This window comes from Polyodon spathula, chromosome 11 (assembly GCF_017654505.1).
Source record: "Polyodon spathula isolate WHYD16114869_AA chromosome 11, ASM1765450v1, whole genome shotgun sequence".
Lineage (NCBI taxonomy): Eukaryota > Metazoa > Chordata > Actinopteri > Acipenseriformes > Polyodontidae > Polyodon > Polyodon spathula.
In genome coordinates, this window is record NC_054544.1 from 28,772,189 (window position 1) to 28,793,030 (window position 20,842).

At 39.8% G+C, this 20,842-nt stretch overlaps 1 protein-coding gene across 6 annotated transcripts in view; it reads left to right on the plus strand.

Annotated features, from left to right (window-relative positions):
- Positions 1–20,842, plus strand: part of LOC121322829 (lipoma-preferred partner homolog) — a 128,953-nt gene that overhangs the window by 55,695 nt on the left and 52,416 nt on the right. For all 6 annotated transcript variants that reach the window (XM_041263178.1, XM_041263182.1, XM_041263177.1 and 3 more), the window contains 2 exons: positions 9,252–9,364; positions 20,058–20,180. In XM_041263178.1, the coding sequence (XP_041119112.1) occupies positions 9,252–9,364; positions 20,058–20,180 (236 nt within the window). The remainder of the gene's footprint in view (positions 1–9,251; positions 9,365–20,057; positions 20,181–20,842) is intronic.

The following is a 20,842-nucleotide window of genomic DNA, read 5'->3' on the forward strand; positions in this document are numbered from 1 at the left end:
ATTGAGAAAGTAGAGATTTATATACTGCCCTCAAGTGAAGGGTCACTTTTATTACAATACAGCACAGACTCCAAGGCTGTATGAAATAAATCGACGAAATGTCAAAACTTGCAGAATGTCAAGCATACTGCAGAGTTCTCAAGTATCTGCACAATCTTAACTGCAGACATGCCTTTAAAGGGTTAACATGCCGCTACTGACTTCATTCCAATGTAATTGCAGTGAATATAACCTACGTAAAGATTTGCAATTTAGCAGCATTTTTTATCATTTTACTTCAAACTACCATCCATAGTTTTTTAACACTCCAATAGTTCATTTAGAAATCCTAAATTAAACTTACATTAAATTCTGTATTCAAATACTCTTCCATCAGCAAGGCCACTGACCTTGCATTTGCTTTGTTCACCAAAAAAAAAATAAGTGGATGGATAAAATAAAATGTGTCATTCCAGAAATGTTATAGGTATGCAAGCCAACAACAATCTGGAACAGAGTAGACTTAAAAGTTTGTAAATAATGACTTATTTAACACTAGTTTGGATGATAACTTTGTCACCATTATCACATTTTATAGCTCCAGTACAGCTAATGTGTAGAGCACTTATAAATCAACCCATGACTACCAGTATGGCTTTAGACAAAGCTACAACAGCTGTTGTGTTCCCAGTACATGGATGCCAAAGGCTCTTTGCTGTTGTAAAATGGAAAATTGCTGCAGGCAATGGGCTACTTAGACCGCTTTGTTGTTATATATGTCTGATGAACCTTTAGTGTCTGTATGTCATAGTAGCGTTTGTGATAAGGCCCCTGGATTTTCCAATGTAACAATAATATTACAGGGCAAGATTAGATAGACCAAAGATTGAACAGTTTTTTAAAGAAACATGTATTACTATTTTGAAGCTTCTAGAGCAGAACACCACACTTCAAACAGACACACGAGGCATCTCACATGTCAAGCTGCAATATAGATTATTTTGGTCTGTCGGTAGTCTTGCAATATATTATGTTGTGTGGCAACTTTCCTTAAGGTGAAAGAGAGAAGAGAACAAAACAAGTAATAATTACACCAGTGTGTGGGACTGAAACACATCTCTCTCTAGGGTGTAAAAATATAAAACAGAAACGTGACAAGAAACCATAGAGTGACACTCTTAACAAGCTACGGTGGCTCTCAAAAGTATTCAACCTCCTTGAACTTTTCCACATTTTATTGTGTTACAACATGGAATCAAAACGGATTTAATTAGGAGTTTTTGTCACTGATCAACACAAAAAAGTCCATAATGTCAAAGTGAAAAATAAAATCTGCAAATTGTTCTAAATTAATTACAAATACCAAACAGAAAGTAAAACATGAAAATAGCATAAAGTAACTTAAGGATGTATATTGTTACAAAAGGGAGCCTCAAAACAGCTATTTAAGGTTTGTTTTCTTAATAGAAAAAGGCAAGAGAAATGACACCTGTTTGTGGTTATTTAACCACAGAGAGCCAGCAACAGCCATCTGGGCCAATGTGTTTTGAAGAACCATCAGATGTCAGAGGTTATCTGAATGCTTTTTATTTATTTATTTGCTGATTCAGTGATTGGCACTGAGTAGAATTTCTCACATTTGTAGCTAGGTCGCTTCGCATGGCCAGTATGAACCAGTTGAAGTGGTTGTTTCTGAGCAGGTATGCAGTTCTGCAACTTGAAATAGCTACTGTGTCAAGGGGAAACCTTGGGCTGTTGAAGTCGTCTCTTAAAGGGAAGTGGTTAGGAGCAGTTGCATGCATTAAGAGTAGGAAAATGTTCATGGGCTTTATAGTGACTTCTACAGATGGGAAGATGAGCTGCTGTCTGCTCACCAGGTATACATGGTCATTTGCAGGGTTGTGCTCAGCAAAGCCGCTTCCTATTGAGGTCTTACATTACTGGAAGAGAGTTGCTTCAGTAACACTCTTGACTTCTTTAAACCTGTTCCTATTAGACACACCCTCTTCCACACCAAAATAACAAGCTGCTCTATTTAGAAATGACAAAAAAAAAAACAGTTGTTATAATTGCATAACAGCAAAGAGCTGGAAGAAGCAACATAGCCTTTATTAATAACCTTTCATAATAACCTGTCTATTGGGGCAAGACCATAGCTGTAAAATAGCATGGAAATGCACATTACATTCATAATACAAGCAAGGAAAACACAATGAAAAATTACTCGGCTGTTTATGGTTTCATAAACTTTTCTAAAAAGGTGAAGCATTTGCCTGTTGTCACTTCTTCTTGTGTCTGTTTTTGATCAGTATCCAGCAGTATCCATGTGTACAGCTGGGACTTGCTGTAATTGTCTTCATGCTCCACAGTGCCTACTTTCAAAGCTCTAATATCCTGCTTCTGATACTTTCACCCAGACAATTAAACGGACTGATTTATGGAGACCGCTGTCAAGTTAGATTTGAACCACCCAAAAAACAGTAACCACTGAACTGATCTTTTTTATTTGGCTTTCACTTTTCAAATATCAACACATTTGGTTTTACCGAGGGCGACCCTCGTTGAACATTCCCATGTAGGAAAAGGGAAACAAAACTGCTTTTGGTTGCGGCTACTACAATGTAGTTCTGCTTTGCTGTGTAAATTGACATGTGTGCAAATTGACATTGCTCATTATAAACAGCTGGTGGATGTGAGAAGTCTTGGGGGGGGGGGGTTGTGGTATTGGATGAAAGTTTTAGTTATTGATTAGTCATTGGCTTTTGTGCAGTGAATTCTATTTCAGTATAGAATCACTTTCATGATTTGCTAATGTGCAGTGATCTTGTCTTGCAAGATCAATTCCTTCTTTAATATTTACAAAGGTATGGGGTTATTGATACTCACAGGGTGTCACTAGATGTCAAATATTTTTTGTACTCTGCTTGAAAAACAAAACTTAGTAATCCATCTATAGGTGGAGGCTGTAAGTTATCTGCCCAGAAACCCAAACAGGATTTCCTCTATTTTTGGCTCTGTACCTTTGCAAAACGGCGAAGAGTCTTTACCCAGGGATTATCTTTGCTTTATTTTTAAACTGTGTGTCCAGGCCCTTGAAATATAACTGATTAAAACCACTGCAAATGAAAACACAGACTTGGTACAGGAATGTGCCCAGTGCCATTGATCTCCACTCTGACACTGCGATTCAACCATGTCTGTATGGACGAAGCAGCTATAGATAGAACATAAGAACATGAGACACGAGAAAAAGCCATTCAGCTCACCTATGCTCTCTTGCTTTGATGCAAGAATGGTACGTTAGCACTCAGGAAAGGAAAAACAAAAAGCCCCAACAAAGTTAGTAGGGGAAATAAAACCTCTGGGAATCCGTGGCTAAACGGACCACCCTTCCTCCAGGTGGCTAGCTAAAGGTCTTATTATGGTCACAGAGAGGGTTATACAGTGTTGTTCATGACAGCATCCAGTCTATTCTTGAAGGATCCGGTAGTCTGTGCTTCAACAACTCTGTCCGGCAGCCTGTTCCAATGGTTCACCACCCTTTCCGATCGGTTCTGAATACGCCCTTCTTCAGCTTCCACCCCTGGCCCCTGGTTCTGTTCTTTGTGGCCTGTAAGAAATGCTGCAGGTTGTCAGTTCCTAGCAACACATCTACTCACTGGGGGGGAAACAACAATAACTAAAACAAGTTTGCCTTATTTAATACGGTGCAACCCTACATTGTGTGTTTTTCTAATTTCAGATAAAAGGAAGTTTAAGATTTACAGAAATAGATATACCGTACATAATCAGAGGGGAAGATATTTCAAGCCAAATGTAAAATCTTAAAATTTTACTTAAAATCTTTGGTTTTTTTTCTTTCTTTCTTTAACCTAGGGTAATTTTTCATTTAAAAGTATGTGTCTGTTTGGGTAAATGTTGGACTGTTACCAAGAATGAGAATATAAAATGTTCCAGTAGTGCTAAAAATATTTGAATAATCTCTGTACTAATAATCTGCTCTATCCCCTTGTCAGCTCAGAGGCATTCGTTTGCTACACTCCCATTAACCAATTACACATCTCATGATTTCTCAAATAACTTTAATTACAGATTACAATTCCTGGATCAAAAAGCAGCTACTTGAGAATCATGAATGCCTAATAAAGAGGGGAGAAGATGTTCCATTTAATTGGTGTCCCTGCTGCTTCTCTTGTTAATGCCCGCCATCATCTCCCGTCACTTTGTGAATACAAATCGAAGTGGATTCATTCACAGCACGGAGAGAAGCCCTTCTCACTGACTCCAGGGCCCACAGGCTGAAGAACCCAGTGCTGCCACTAGTAACTGAAAGCTTGGGGGACAATAAATAATAAGTGATTTGGCATTTTATTGTTAAATTTTAAATAATTTTAATAAAATGACCAGTATGTAACAGTATTCAAAAGTCATCCCTTTACTGTACAGTAGGTCAAAACAATTGAATGTGATTTCTTATTCTTTGAAGGTTAGTGATAAACAGCCTATTCAAACCTCTTGCTTTGAAGTGTTCACCATGGCAACTAAAAGGCCGGTGGGCGAAACAAGGCCTAAATGCAGTATTAGATGCTCATTTACCCCCTTTTATCACAGTGTTGTATTGAACATTTCTCACAGGGAAAACTACCAAGCCTTCCTGCATGTTAAGTATGTGAAGAATGTGTTTTGAACATTTCTGTCACATGTAGGAGTATTAAACGGGAAGGTCTCAGCGGACCTACAGTTAGGGACAAAAGCTTGAGCACCCTCCTTCTTCAGTAAGTCGAGAAAGGTGATTATCAAGCTCGCGTAGGCTTCAGGTTTCTCCAAATTTATTCAATCAGTCCTTCAGCTGTCATTCAGTTTAGAGCAGTGTGTGAAACTGTCATAATTAATAAATAGAATTTAGCATAATTGACTGTTTCTGATCAAAACCATGTATAATAATTAAAAAATGGTGGAGCGTGGGTTAAGCGTAATATAATAATATATATATATATATATATATATATATATATATATATATATATATATATATATATATATATATATATATATATAGTACTGTGCAAAAGTTTTAGGCAGGTGTGAAAAAATGCTGTAAAGTAAGAATGCTTTCAAAAATAGACATGTTAATAGATTATATTTATCAATTAACTAAGTGCAAAGTGAGTGAACAGAAGAAAGATCTACATCAAATCCATATTTGGTGTGATCACCCTTTGCCTTCAAAACAGCATCAGTTCTTCAAGGTGCACTTGCACACAGTTTTTGAAGGAACTCGGCAGGTAGGTTGGCCCAAACATCTTGGAGAACTAACCACAGTTCTTCTGTGGATTAGGCAGCCTCAGTTGCTTCTCTCTCTTCATGTAATCCCAGACAGACTCGATGATGTTGAGATCAGGGCTCTGTGGGGGCCATACCATCACTTCCAGGACTCCTTGTTCTTCTTTACACTGAAGATAGTTCTTAATGACTTTTGTTGTATGTTTGGGGTCGTTGTCATGCTGCAGAATAAATGTGGGGCAAATCAGATGCCTCCCTGATGGTATTTACGTGATGGATAAGTATCTGTCTGTACTTCTCAGCATTGAGGAGACCATTAATTCTGACCAAATCCCCAACTCCATTTGCAGAAATGTAGCCCCAAACTTGCAAGGAACCGCCACCATGCTTCACTGTTGCCTGCAGACATTCATTCGTGTACCACTCTCCAGCCCTTCAGTGAACAAACTGCCTTCTGCTACAGCCAGATATTTCAAATGTTGACTCATCAGTCCACAGCACCTGCTGCCATTTTTCTGCACCCCAGTTCCTGTGTTTTCGTGCATAGTTGAGTTGCTTGGCCTTGTTTCCATGTTGGAGGTATGGGTTTTTGGCCACAAGTATTCCATAAAGGCCACTTCTGACCAGACTTCTCCGGACAGTAGATGGGTGTACCAGGGTCTCACTGTTTTCTGCCAATTCTGAGCTGATAGCATTGCTGGACATCTTCCGATTGCAAGATAAGTAAGCATGATGTGTCTTTCATCTGCTGCAGTAAGTTTCCTTGGCTGACCACTGCGTCTATGGTCCTCAGTGATGCCCGTTTCTTTGTGCTTCTTCAAAAGAGCTTGGACAGCACATCTGGAAACTCCTGTCTGCCTTGGTGTATGACTTTTGACAGTAAACTGTCTTCAGCAACCTCACCTTGTTAGCTGAGTTTGGCTGTTCCTCACCCAGTTTTAATCCTCCTACACAGCTGTTTCTGTTTCAGTTAATGATTGTGTTTCAACCTGCCTATTGAACTGATGATCATTAGCACCTGTCTGGTATAATTGTTTAATCATACACCTGACTATATGCCTACAAAATCCCTGACTTTGTGCAAGTGTACCTAGAAGAATTGATGCTGTTTTGAAGGCAAAGGGTGGTCACACCAAATATGGATTTGATGTAGATTTTTTTTTCTGTTTGCTCGCTTTGCATTTAATTAATTGCTAAATCTAATCTATTAACATGTCTATTTTTGAAAACATTCTTACTTTACAGCATTTTTTCACACCTGCCTAAAACTTTTGTACAGAACTGTGTGTGTGTGTGTGTGTGTATATAATGTATATATATAGATATTTATATATATACTATATATATATATATATATATATATATATATATATATATATATATATATAATATATATATATATATATATATATATATATATACACATACACACACACACAATGGTATATTTGTTGTTATTCATATAAGAAGATAGGGTCCCAGAATTGCATGTTTGCCTAGGGCTCAGTGATGGGTTAATCCTGCCCTGATTATATCAGCACTACTCTTTCACGTTTTGACACACTAGTTCAAGGAACTCTTGGAGGGGATTCATTTGCTCAAAGCATTTTGCTGGCTAAAGCTCAGCATACCTGGATGATCACTGATTGCATAACACAGAGGCTCTTCTTGCTGGTTGCTAGAATTCATCAGACCTCGCAGCTCACTTAGCCGATTGAAATGTTGCACAGGGCCATGTTATTATTGTTTTATAATGTCTGTTGTAGCCAATGGAATCCAGCCAGTGCTTCCTGCCAGATTCCATCCTGCTCTGCCAACGGGCGCTAGACAGTTTAGAAGAGGCAGAATGTGAACTTCTGCATCTGGTTTAAAAAAAAGAGAAGCTCAGCCTGGCCAGTGCTCACATACCAGCAAACCCATTCCAAAGAAACGTGTCAAGTGTGAGCCTGAGCCTCTGTTTTATGAGAGCGTCGAGGACCTGAGAAAGCTTGGGTTCACACACCCACACCTATTATTTAAAACTTTGACGGCACTTTGAAGCCCTCCACCTAGGGTGACCACCTTTTCTAAATGAAAAACTCTTGTTGAATCATTTCCGCTTTTCCTAATCCACATGTGTGACCGTTATAACCCATTCCTCTCTGAATTTGCACAGGTGCTTACTTTTTTCTTTGATGGAGTTGGACTTATAGGCTATTCCTTCCTTTACTGATGTATCACTGTCAGTGTCACTTCAACTTATAAATTGAATCATATTGCATAAACAAAGAAAACACTGAAATTAAAATATTTTATGAATTGTATTTTGTTTGCTTTCACCAAAGCAGATCAGTGTCAGGCAGTTGGGGGAAAATGTGATGTGAGTGTAAAAAGTCACATAACAGTGGTGTTATATAGTGTTATGTCTTAGATCGACCATCTAATGTGTCAATCATTCCGGGGCTGTGTAAGGCATTGGAAAATTATATGGCATCAAACAGATATGTTATGGTTTGACTGTGGCGCTAAACTGTAAGATTGCACTGTGTCTAGGAATCAGTGACAAATTCCGTCCTGAAGTCATTTAGCCCGGGAACAGGACTTGATATTTACATTTAAGGACTGTCCCATCCAATTAGGAATGGGTAGTCACCCTTTGTCCACCACAAACTGATTACTCAACCGCATTCGGGTTGCTGCCGATGGGTGCAAGAGCCTTAAACACTTCCATTTCCCAGTGATGAAATCCCTGGCCTCAGGACCTCTGCAGTTCTTAGCCCTATTGTTTAAGAATTTTATTACAAAACTAGTAACACGCAATTCTGGTTTTGTAACACTTTGGAACTCTTGTGTTATAACTAGGAAATTTTTTCATTTCAAATTTGCAATCTGTGTGGTTCATTACTAGTTTCCTTATTTCATTTTTATTTTTTAAGTAATATGTACTGTACAGTAATGCAGTTGCACTAGCACATAATATCCATAACCCTTCACACTCATAATCTATTCTGTCGGGGGGGGGGGGGGGGGGGGTCAGGAGGGCTAGGTGGGGGGGGGGGGGGGGGGTCAGTATTATTGCTTCCGTCAATGGACTTGATAGACTTGATAGAGTTTTTGTTTTCTCTGTGTTTTGCTTTACTCAACCTTTGTGTTTGTTTATACAGTATCGCTGTTCCTTTTGGCACAGTTTGTGCTTCATGTTGACAATAACTTACCTATTTTCTTGTTTATTTCAGTTATACATTCTTGGCAGACAATTCATTAAATACTATATTGAATCAATATACAAGTACGTACATGCAATGATGTTCAGTATGTTTATCGTAGCAGGGAAATTAGGCTTACTGGATTATATAGGTGCAATAGCCCTTCAGCTTAAAACTCAGTGGGATTTCCCCTTTCACTTCATATATCAATGGGTTTCTACTCCAGTCTTTGCGTAAGGAAAATAAAATGGCCAGTGTTTCAACACTACTGAGAAATAACTTAAAAAAATCCAAACTGCACCTAAGTTCTTTTACACAGGGTTTAAAGAAAGTGGAGGCCAATCAAACATTATGTTAATTTATAAGAAACTATTGGCTTGATTTGGTCAATCCATACCCTGGTGGGATAAGACAGCAATAACACGCTCCAGGATGTTCAAATATGGTCTAATATCTGCACATTTAGGAGGGTTGTGTACACGAAGCGAAGCCAAGTGCCATTAAACAGATCAGGCCAGTGGATATTGAACCATATTTGAACATCCTGGAGGGTGATATTTCACTTATAAATGCAGAATGGAAAGGACTTTAAAAAATGATTATTCTCCACATGTTTCCCTTTACAAATAAGTTTCCATTCTTTTTTTAAGAATGGGACTGGGCAAACTGTTTTTGAAATTGCATTGTGGGCATCAGTTTGATTGTCCAAACCTGGTCTGTGGACAAGAGATGGGAGCCCCGCATTAAACGTTTGCTGCATGTCTGTTAACTACACGGAACTGATCAGTATTTTGTTTTTTTCAGGGGACTTCCTACCGCCATCCCCACCCATGGAGGATCTGGACAATCTACCCTCACCCCCTGTGACCTTCCCACTCCCACCCACCCCTACGGACGGAGCAGTCTTCAATGTGCAGGTGGGGAAGTACAGCAATTTCCCCCTTTGTCTTAAATAGTCCAGCACAGTTGTCAAAACAACAGGTTTTTGAATATGGGGGGTTTGTAATAAGCACCTGTAAACAAGCACCACACTGACCCCAGTGAGTTCCATCCATGTGCAATGTTATCCAGTTTTGTTTTATCAGTACAGAGCTTTTTTCTTTCTTTTTTTTTTGCATAAAATCTGAAGACAAAGTAGGTTCAATAACTAATCATTACAACCAAACATAATGTCTTGTTTGAGTGAATCTTTAATTCACAGATCAAAGGAAGTGTTTTTTTTGCTTTCTCTCCTGTGGAGCTATAAACTTTCAGACCAAGAAAAAATAAGTAAACATTGTTACCCCACTACCCCTCAGTTGACGCAGCTTGTGACATAGATGTTATGATGGCACTGTGTAACACGAGTAACGGCTTCTAACAGATTTCACCCGACGAGCTTGCATCAATCCAGGGCTTGCTCTGTGGCAGTTGGGTAATTCAGTTCCCTGTGTGTATGCTTATGATCTCTTTTGAACAGAGATTACAGGAAGGTGCTCAACTGTGCAGTGGTTTTGTTACTTGTGATGTAAATAGTGAAGTCCTCGGGACTTATTTTTCTAAACTGATTTAGATTAAAGGGTCTCTATCTGCTGCTCTGGCTTATATTTGCATGTTTTTGTTCAATGTTTGTGGAAATACACAAGCGATGATCAGAGACGCTGAAGGTGGACTGTGAAGCAGAAAAATTAATTAAAAGAAAAAAAGACTATAGAGCAGCTAAGTTAAACTTTTAAACATGAATTACCTGTGAGCTTAAGATGAGAAACTGTTTCCCATCCTTGTAATTAAATTGCATTGCAGATATAATAATAATAATAATAATAATAATAATAATAATAAGAAGAAGAAGAAGAAGAAGAAGAAGAAGAAGAAGAAGAAGAAGAAGAAATGTAAATTATTCTAGCAAGAATTGATGCAGCACTGTTGTTCATGAGGGACAACAAACATACAACAACAGGGAGTAAGCTTAAAATCCTCTCAGGACCTCGCTGGTTTATGACTCAAAAGTATTCACCCCCCTCGGACTTTTCCACATTTTATTGTGTTACAACATTGAATCAAAATGGATTTAATTAGGAGTTTTTGCCACTGATCAACACAAAAAAGTCCATAATGTCAAAGTGAAAAATAAAATCTACAAATTGCATAGCCTGCTGAGGGAAGCACAAGAACCGCCTGGCCGCAGTGGTCAAGAAGAGGGCCAACACCCACACTCCAGCTTATCCTGACTCCCTGCCTCGCTCCGCCCAAGGATGCCTGACTCGCTTCGCCCAAGGATGCTTGCCTCGCTTCACCCAAGGATGCTTGCCTCGCTTCACCCAAGGATGCCTGCCTGACATCGCCTGGGGTTGCCTGCCACTCCATATCGCCTGGGGTTGCCTGCCGCTCCTCATCGCCTGGGGTTGCCTGTTGCTCCGCATCGCCTGCGGTTGCCAGCCGTTCCGCATCGCCTGGGGTTGCCAGCCGTTCCACATCGCCTGGGGTTGCCTGCCGCTCCTCATCGCCTGGGGTTGCCTGTTGCTCCGCATCGCCTGGGTTTGCCAGCCGTTCCGCATCGCCTGTGGTTGCCTGTAGCTTCGCATCTCCTGGGGTTGCCTGCTGCTTCACTTCTCCTGGGGTTGCCGGTTACTTCACATCACCTGGGGTTGCCAGCCACTCTGCATCGCCTGGGGTTGCCTGTTGTTTCACATCACCTGAGGTTGCCTGTTGCTCCGCATCGCCTGGAGTTGCCAGCCATTCCTCATAGTCTGGGGTTGCCAGCTGCTCTGCATCCCCTGGGGTCGCTGGAACTGCTGCTGACAGCCACACCATTGGCAGCATTTCCGCTGCCTGTGGTACAGCGGGAGGAGAGATTCGCCCCACTGTCAGCATGTCTGCTGACAGCATGGCCAGTAGCAGCCTGACTACTGGCAACATTGCCGCCCATCAACCCCTTAAAGTCCCTGTTCTTGGCCCAGGACTTTGAGTGAGACTTTTGTGATTTTAACGGGGGAGGTGGCCATTGAGGCCATGTGTGCTTTGCACAAGAGGGGGTATATGTGGCAAAGTGCCTTCCCCTGTGTGTATTTTGTGTTGTATGTTGTGTGTTAATGTTGGTGTATAGTCATGGGTACAAGGGACATAAACAGGCCTGTGTAACACAAGTGTTTAAAATGTATATTTGTATTTAGGCACGAGGATTGCACAGCACTTCACGTGCAAGTAAAATGTAATATGTGAGCATGGGGAATTGCACTTTATTAATTCACGTGCAATTGTTCTCAGACTCCAATTGAATGATTGATTAGCAATCAAGTCTCAGTACAGCTGCATAAAAGCTGCATGTTTTCACTCACTCGGGGTTGTGTGTTCGGTGAATGGAGAACAGGATTGGAGATGGAGGTAATAATAATAATAATAATAATAATAATATAATAATAATAATAATAATAATAATAATAATAATAATAGTTACAAATATCAGCTCACCGTGTTTGTTTAGTCTTAGTCCGCTTTGTTTCATCTCTTTGTTTTGGCTACCACTGTCGTGTCCTGTGTTTTGTTTGTCTTGCAACCTTTTATTTTTCTGTTTATTGATTAAACTGCGCAACAGTGCAATTCACTTTTCACCTGGCAGTACTGAATGTTTCTTCCAAGTCTGACATCACCATAGACGCCATCCTGTTACAAGCCCTAATTTTTTTTTTTTTGTTAAACTCATATCTTGTACCCAACGGTAGTGCTTTGTTAATAAAAGACAGAAGCAAATCACAGAAAAAAATATCATATTGAAGCCAAATCGCCAATTAAAACTAAATTGTGCTGGAGATTACTCACAACTACATCAACTACAATTGTTTTTGACAAGTAATTTAAACTTATTGAAGTAGGCCAACTTGAAACAACCCAGAGACAATTGAAATAGATGTGTTTGCTGTAATACACTATTCACTAGACTAAAACTACTCATTAATTTTGACGCAAGGAAATACTCTTTGACGTTCAAAGGATTTCATGTCTGGAATTTGCAATCATTTACTATACATTGTGGCTTTCAGGATGTAAATGAACTTGGTGTGCTCATGTGGAATGGGACTCGGAGGAGTCAAAGCCCAGTGAACTCAAGGGAGAGAGCAGCAGTGTGCCGTGCTTGTGAACCTCCAGGAAGAGTCTGTGTGTATGTGTGTGTGTGTGTGTGTGTGTGTGTGTGTGTGTGTTGTTTGGCTTGGCTTGCTTCAGCGCATACGTGGAATCAGTTTCGTCAGCCACTCTGTCTGTCTGTCTCCCTAGCTGGCTCAGAGACTGCCAGAGTATATTCTCACAGCATAGGATAATGTGTAAACACTCTGGCTGAAAGGATTTTTAATCATTTTTGTTTGTTTGTTTTGTCTTGTAAACAGTGTGTTTTTTGTCACAGGGCCTGTTTACTGTTTTGTTTGCACGGATATATTCCAGTACATACAACAACAAAAAAGATTTGGCACACAAATTAATAGTTTTGGTTTTAAAGAAGTTGTGTCTTTAAAAAAAAAAAAAGAATAGAAAGCAAACACTTCAATTGCAATTCAATATGAATACTTTTAAAAACATGTTACACATAACTACTTAATAGAACAGAAACACTTAGTAGAATAGAAAAAAAACAGTCAGTCTTATCTTTAGGTAACAAATAATTCATTAACTGTGTGTATTTCGAGCTAAGGCATAACACACTGCTCTCATTCATTGAATTACACCGATAGCTTTCTAAAGTGCTTGGAGCAAGGGGTATGTGTGACACAGGTTTGCAGAAGGGATTGATGCATTGTAATTGGATGGGAAAGGAGAGTGCTGAAGACCTCCAACAATGTGTTTAGTAGATAGCACACACACGTAATCACTTTACTCTGCATTTTCAGCCAGTTTATATATACCTTGAAGAATCCCCAAACAGCTGTGATAATTTCTTACGGCCCCCGGCTTTTGTTTCAAATAGAGTCATAAAAAAAGAGATTTTTATGAGATTTTGTTTGCCATAATTAGGAAGTGTCAACATACTGAACTGTGAAAACACGTTTGTCATTGATTAATTACTCATTATCTGCAAACTGAACTCCATGTGTGCACTCTACAGCAATGGGTCCATTTGCGAAGCAATCAGGTTCGCTCTTTAATGTATTTAACCAGCAGTGAGAGCAAAGTGAGAGCATTGAACTTGTATCCACCATGCGGGATCTCCAGAGACAGGAATATAGTGGAAGTGATTGAATGTGCATCACAATTATGTTTTTTAACGTGTATCATGGTAAAGCATGGCACAGACTCTGATTCATCAGGTGCTTAGCATCTAGCTCACTGAGACCTCTTTATATAAAGTATGACTCTCGGTTTGTGAGGCTAGTAAGGGAACAATGCCTTTATTTGATCAAACTTTGGGCATTTGTAACATACATTCATTGAGCATGCTGTCCATGTAGATCACTCCTCTATGAGTTTATCATGTACATATATCCTTTATAGGGGATGTTATGTTTCTTGAATACATTGTCTGCAATATTATTGGAACAGAATGCTGCACAGCAGATTTTTAAGAATTATTTTATAACAAATCTGAACGATGCATTAAAATCAAATTTAATTGTAGACTTTTTGCCACAGGAACAGTGGAAGAATAAAATGGCAGAAGAGCAATAAAAAGTGATGATATAGTGAAGTATAGGGTATCATCTTAGTTAAATGACTATTAGTCTGCATTGTATGAAAGAAGTGACTTTAATGGTCTTTAAGTGAATTTGAAGAATAGGATTCTCGGAAGCCTGGAGGAAATATGTTCCGGTAAGATGTGCAACTCATTGCAATTATCACTAAGGAGTCTTGTGGAGCAGCCATCAGTTCTCATTGCCACAATTAAAATGAGTTGGAGATGGTCTCTTTTTCTTTATACATGGCCCTTGACCAGCAGAATAGGTTGCCAGGGGCGACGTGGATCTTTACTAGTGTGCTCTTTAGACGTCAGCTGGATGAACATTCAACCTTTTATTGTCTGTGATGATTGTCTGGTGTTCATGTTGCATAGCATTCAGTTGTTTAGCAGCATACAGGTGTGAGTTTGGGTGGAGCTGAGCGTAGCACGGATTTCAGGGTCATGCACGTAACTTGGAAACTGTGCATGGGAAAGTGTGGCAGGGTAAGGTAACAATCAGTTATTTATTGGTGCCAAAAATAACAAAGTTCAAATAGTTTAGTGTAAGGGGGGCAGCTACAGTGGCGATTGCCAGGAAGGTAACAGCGTTTTAAAAAGCTGCCTGAGACAACACCGTGGGGATAGCAGCTACTTTGTTTTTGTACAGCCCTCACCCCCCCCTCCACCAGCAATAAACTCAGACTACTGTCTCTCTGTGTGAATGCGTGTGTGCTTGTGCATGCGTGTGCATGTGTATGCGTGTGATTTGTTAACTGAGAAAACCTGAAATGCCTGGAGGTTAGGAATGTTCACCCCACCTAGACTGTTGTTGCCAATCCTGTTCTTAGGTGAGTAGAGTCTAAGAAACATGGCTGATTTCTGTTGCCCCGTAGATCATACTATTTCATGCTCATCTGATTTATTTTTCACTGTTTTCTTTCTTTTCAAGGGTCACTCTTAAAATCCTGTGACTCTCACACAAGTATGGATAATATAGAACACAGAAACACTGGACAGACACATCAGGGAAGAGCTGCAGTCTTTACAAGACACTTAGATGAAAGGCTTTCATTCAACACTTGGCACTGTTCACCAAGAGAGTTGAAAATCCCCTTTGATTCTGTTAGGGATATACAGCATGGAGGATATGTGTGAAATATGTATATATCGGCATAAATGGACTGCCATTAGAATGCTGTTCTCCTCCTCAATTGCACATAAGTAAATATATGAAAAAAATAGTCAAACGACAACCAGACAGCCTGTATTGTCCACTATGATATCAGACTGCTGAATTTTTAAATCGGGATCTGAGACTTGTCATGTAAATGTAGCTGTTTGTAGGAATATTGGCAGGGTTTATTATTGCTGGCACAAACCCACACACACACACACCTATTATCAGACAGCTTTCACAGATTACCTCTACAGAGTAAGTAAAGCACAGCGGGGGCTATAGGTTGTGCCAGCAAATGCCTGCGGTGCTGTGTTTGAAGATCACATCTTTTACCGGCATTGCCTGGCATTATTGAAATGATGCAACGCACTTCATCTGGCTAGAAGTCGTGCACATTTCTAACTTTGCACAGAGCACCGTGTGGTGGTTGCATGTTGAATTGCGTTAGAGTTGCATTTAAGATGAGATTGCAAACAGGATTTCAGAATTTGAGTCCCAGGGCAGAGCTTCAGAATATGGGGAAATCAGGGGAGACCAACAACAGCTGCGTTGAGATAACTAAGCACAATACATTTTTATCATCTTAAACAGAAACCGTATTGTCCGAATCCAAGACTCAGAGGGTGAGAGAGGAATGAGCACATGCAGGTGTTGGGTGAAGTCAGGTGGCCCATCCCTGACCTACAGTGATGCCAAGTACCCCTAGAAAACACACTGGTTCAGCACGATTTGTGCAAGTGAATGTTCCTGTAGAACACTGTGGTTATACAAGGTGATATATCAAGTAGCATTATTCATGATTTGGCACGAGTTGTCATTTTAGTTTTGTTTGAGGGCGATGATACTGTATTAAATTGGGTTTTCTTTGATACAATTTATAATGTGTCCGCAATAACCTAAAAACAAATAAACAACGGATTGGTAATCATGTTTCAACAGAGTTTTGCTTTATTAATAAGAGGGAAAGAAAATGCTTATAATTGCATCCAGTGTGATAAATTCCAGCAAATAAACAGTAAACACAATAACTATCTCCCACTTTATGCCGAATATAGTTTCATGTTCGGTATAAAATCAACCTGTAGAATTGTATTTTCCATTATATTACAGTTTCAGTGAAGCTATCCCAGAGAGACACACTTCCATTCCATTCTGATGTTACAGTTCAATTGAGATCTGGAACTGTCACAGACAGTTGAGTTTCTTCAGTTATTTTTAATATAGTCTTGATTTGTTCCAGTTACATGCTAGCTATTCATATGGGCTTTGTTTTACATGCAGAAAGGCATGCATTAGGCTTCTGTTACATTGATCTAAACTACAGGAACCCCAATCATTTGAATCATTAATACAGCATGACCCCCCCCCCCCCCCCCCCCCCCGACTTTTGCTTATTTTTAAGCAAAACTGACTGGAGTACGTTATAGAAGCTCTGCACCCCCTTTCAAAATGTTCACCTTTTGTTGCCTTATAGCCTGGAATCAAAATGCATTAAAATAGTGTTTTGTTTTTTCATTTATCTACACATCCTACCCAACAACTTCCAAGTGAAAAAAATATTCTAGAAATTCGTAGAAAATTAATTAAAAATAAAAAATCGAAATTGCATGGTTAGATAAGTGTCCACCCCCCCTTGTGATAGCAATCCTAAATTAGTGTAACCAATCAACTTCAAAATCACACACCAAGTTAAGTGGCCTCCACCTGTGTTAAATTGTAGTAATTCACATGATTTCAGGATAAATTCAGCAGTTCCTGTAGGTGCCCTCTAATGGGTAATGCATTTCAAAGCAAAGACTCAACCATAAGTATCAAGGCACTTTCAAAAGAACTCCGGGACAAATTTGTTGAAAGGCACAGATCAGGGGGAAAAAAAATCAAACGCCTTGAATATCCCTTGGAGCACGGTCAAGACGATTATTAAGAAGTGGAAGGTGTATGGCACCACCAAGACCCTGCCTAGATCAGGTCGTCCCTCCAAACTGGAGCAAGAAGGAGACTGATCAGAGAGGATACCAAGAGGCCATTGGCAACTGCAAAAGCTACAGGCTTTTATGGCCAAGACTGATGAAGCATGGTGGTGGCAGCATCATGTTATGGGGATGTTTCTCATCGTCAGGGGCTGAAGCACTTGTCAGGATAGAAGGGAAAATGAATGGAGCAAAGTACAGAGAAGTCACTGATAAAAAAACCTGCTGCCCTCTGCAAGAAAGCTGAAACTGGGATGGAAGTTCAACTTTCAGTATGACAATGACCCAAAGCACACAGCCAGAGCTACACTGGAGTGGCTAAGGAAAAAAAAGGTAAATGTGCTTAAATGGCCCATTCAGAGCCTCGACCTAACTCCAAAATTTGTGGCATGATTTGAAGATTGCTGTCCATCAGTGCCCCCCAAGGAACCTGACAGAGCATGAACAGTTTTGTAAAGAAGAATTGTGAAATATTGCCAAATCTAGGCATGCAAAGTTGGTAGAGACCTATCCCAACAGACTCACAGCTGTAATTACTGCCAAAGATGCTTCCACCAAGTATTAACTCAGGGGAGTGGAGACTTATCCAGTAATTTTTTTCTCAATAAAAACTTTTCTCCCTTTATCAGTGTGGAGTATGGCGTGTAGATAAGTGGAAAATATCTTCATTTAAATGCATGAAACTCTGAGGCACTGATGCAACAAAATATGAAAAAAGTTCAAGGGGGTGTAGACTTTCTATAGGCACTGTGTGTATGTGTGTGTGTGTGTGTGTGTGTGTGTGTGTGTGTGTGTGTGTGTGTGTGTGTGTGTGTCTATATATCCATTAAGAAACAGAGAGAATATGGCACAACTGTGAATCTATCTAGAACAGGCCATCCTCGAAAACTGAGTATCCAGGCGAGGGGCACTAGTCAGGGAGGCCACCTATGGCAACTCTAAAGGAGTTACAGTCTTCCACGGCTTAGCTGGGAGACACTGCATATGGCAACAATGGCCCGGGTGCTTCACAAAACTGGCCTTTTTGGGAGAGTGGCAAAAAGAAAACCATTGTTGAAAAAAACTCACATCAAATCTTGGCTAGAGTTTTCCATAAGGCATGTGGGAAACTCTGAGACCAAGTGGAAAAAGAGTCTATGGTCTGACGAGACCAAAATAGAGCTTTTTGGCCTCAACGCTAAGCGTTATGTTTAGCGCAAGCCTAACACCGCACATCTTCCTGAGAACACCATCCCTACCGTGAAGCTTGGTGGTGGCAGCATCATGCTATGGAGATGCTTCTCTGCATCAGGGCCTGGAAAGGTTGTGAATATAGAGGGCAAAATGGATGCAGCAAAGTACAGAGAAATCCTGGAGGAAAACCTGCTGAAGTCTGCAAGAGACCTGGGACTTGGGAGAAGATTCATCTTCCAGCAGGACAATGACCTGGTACATACAGCTAAAGCCACACTGGAGTGGCTTAAAAACAAAAAGGTCAATGTCCTGGAGTGGACCATTCAAAGCCCGGACCTCAATCCAATTGAGAATAAGTGGAAATAGTTGAAAATTGCTGCTCACCAAAGGTCCCCATCCAACTTGATGTAGATTGAACAATTTTGCAAAGAAGAATGGGCAAAAATTGTAGTGTCCAGATGTGCAAAGCTGGTAGAGACTTATTCAAATAGACTCATGGCTGTAATTGCTGCCAAAGGTGCCTCTACTAAATATTGACTCAAGGGGGTGAATACTTATGCAATCAATTATTTTCTGTTTTGTATTTGTAATTTAATTAGAGCACTTTGTAGATTTTTCACTTTTACATTATGGACTTTTTTCGTGTTGATCAGTGGCAAAAACTCTTAATTAAATCCATTTTGATTCCATGTTGTAACACAATAAAATGTGGAAAAGTCCAAGGGGGGTGAATACTTTTGAGAGCCACTGTGTGTGTGTGATATATATATATATATATATATATATATATATATATATATATATATATATATATATATATATATATATATATACACACTCATTGAGAATGGGGAATGGAGTTTCTGTGATATTGCAATTGAAATTCGCCTTCTTTTGTTGCCCCGAGTGTCAGAAAAAAATTATTAAAAAAACGAGAATAAAAAAAGGTCAAAAATGGAATTGGAACAATGCATTGAATGAGCTGTTCCTAATGCAATGAAAAGAGGAAGAGAATGAATGTGAGTCTCTTTTTATATAGATGAGAGCAGAAAGCAGGGGACAACAAATTAAAAGGGGCAAAAAATGGAAAAGGTGATGAACAATCAAGCAACGACAAAAGAGAAGAAAGTTGAATTTAAGCAGTGTAAGAATGGAAACGAGCTATGCTGTTAAAACACAATGGAAAGGCTGAGTGCATCAGAGAGATGAGCCCTGCACCACAGCTCTCATTTCTACACTCTAACCCAGCACTAACTTCCTTAAAGAGCAAAACGTCAAATGAAACAAAGGGTTTTCAACTATTTCCATTAGTTTATATTAGTTCCAATCTTGTCAAGATTGATTTTTTTATTGCAATTTGACCTTGACCCTGACCTGCTTGACTCCTGAAATTAGGAGGTACACTTAGAAAAATGATGTCGGAACAGTCTTGGTGCTATGTGTAGTTCTGTGTGTTCTCATTGATGGAACTCTATTTGGAGAAGTCAAGGACACACCTTCAGTTTAACCCTTTATAAAAATACATTCAGATCTTGCAAGTTTTGTAATGTTGTGCAATGCTTTTCCATGCTGCTCTGCGAGTCAGCAGGCTTGCCTGGACTTTAACTATGCTTTCATAGGGCTGCAGTGCCCAGTCGGTGCTGATTGCTGTATTTTCTTCTCCCCAGGTCAGGACCCCTGAAAAGTCACTGCAGGAAAGGCGCTCGAGTCTGGATGCTGAAATTGATTCACTCACCAGCATTCTTGCTGACCTGGAGAACAGCTCCCCCTACAAGCCCAGACCACAGCAGGTGGGATTACGCAATTTACCAGCTTTAGACACAGCTGTGTGACCTCCTACGATGTGGTCCACGATACACTAGCTTCCTCATACATACGTTCAATGGTCGAAATCTCTTTTCAAACATAGTCTGCTTAAGATTTGAGGCTATGTGATCGAGACGGGTCCCCAAGGCAGCTTAGCCCTTAATGCCATACGGTGGTGCCACTGCAGATGTATTGTACTGATGACTTATGTTCGTACCCTGGGTCAAGCATATATATATATATATATATATATATATATATATATATATATATATATATATATATATATATATAGCTCTGGAAAAAATTGAGACCACTGCAAATTTTTCTTAAATCAGCATCTCTACATGTATGGCAGCCATTCCATTCCAGTGTCTGTTGAATTCCAACACAGGCACACCTCATTCTACTGAATGAGGTACTGATTAGGGAATCACCTGAACCAAATCTTATTTAACGAGGAAAAGTATAAAAACCACTCCTGTGGTCATCATTATCCTCTTGCAATAGGTCCAGCGGGATGGCAGAACAGTGCTAGCAGTACCTCAAAAGTAATTGGAATCAAAAAATAACTGTTGACCATGCCCAAAGAGTTGAAAAGGAAAGATTTGAGTGAGGAAAAAAAGGGTTCAATTCTGGCTTTACT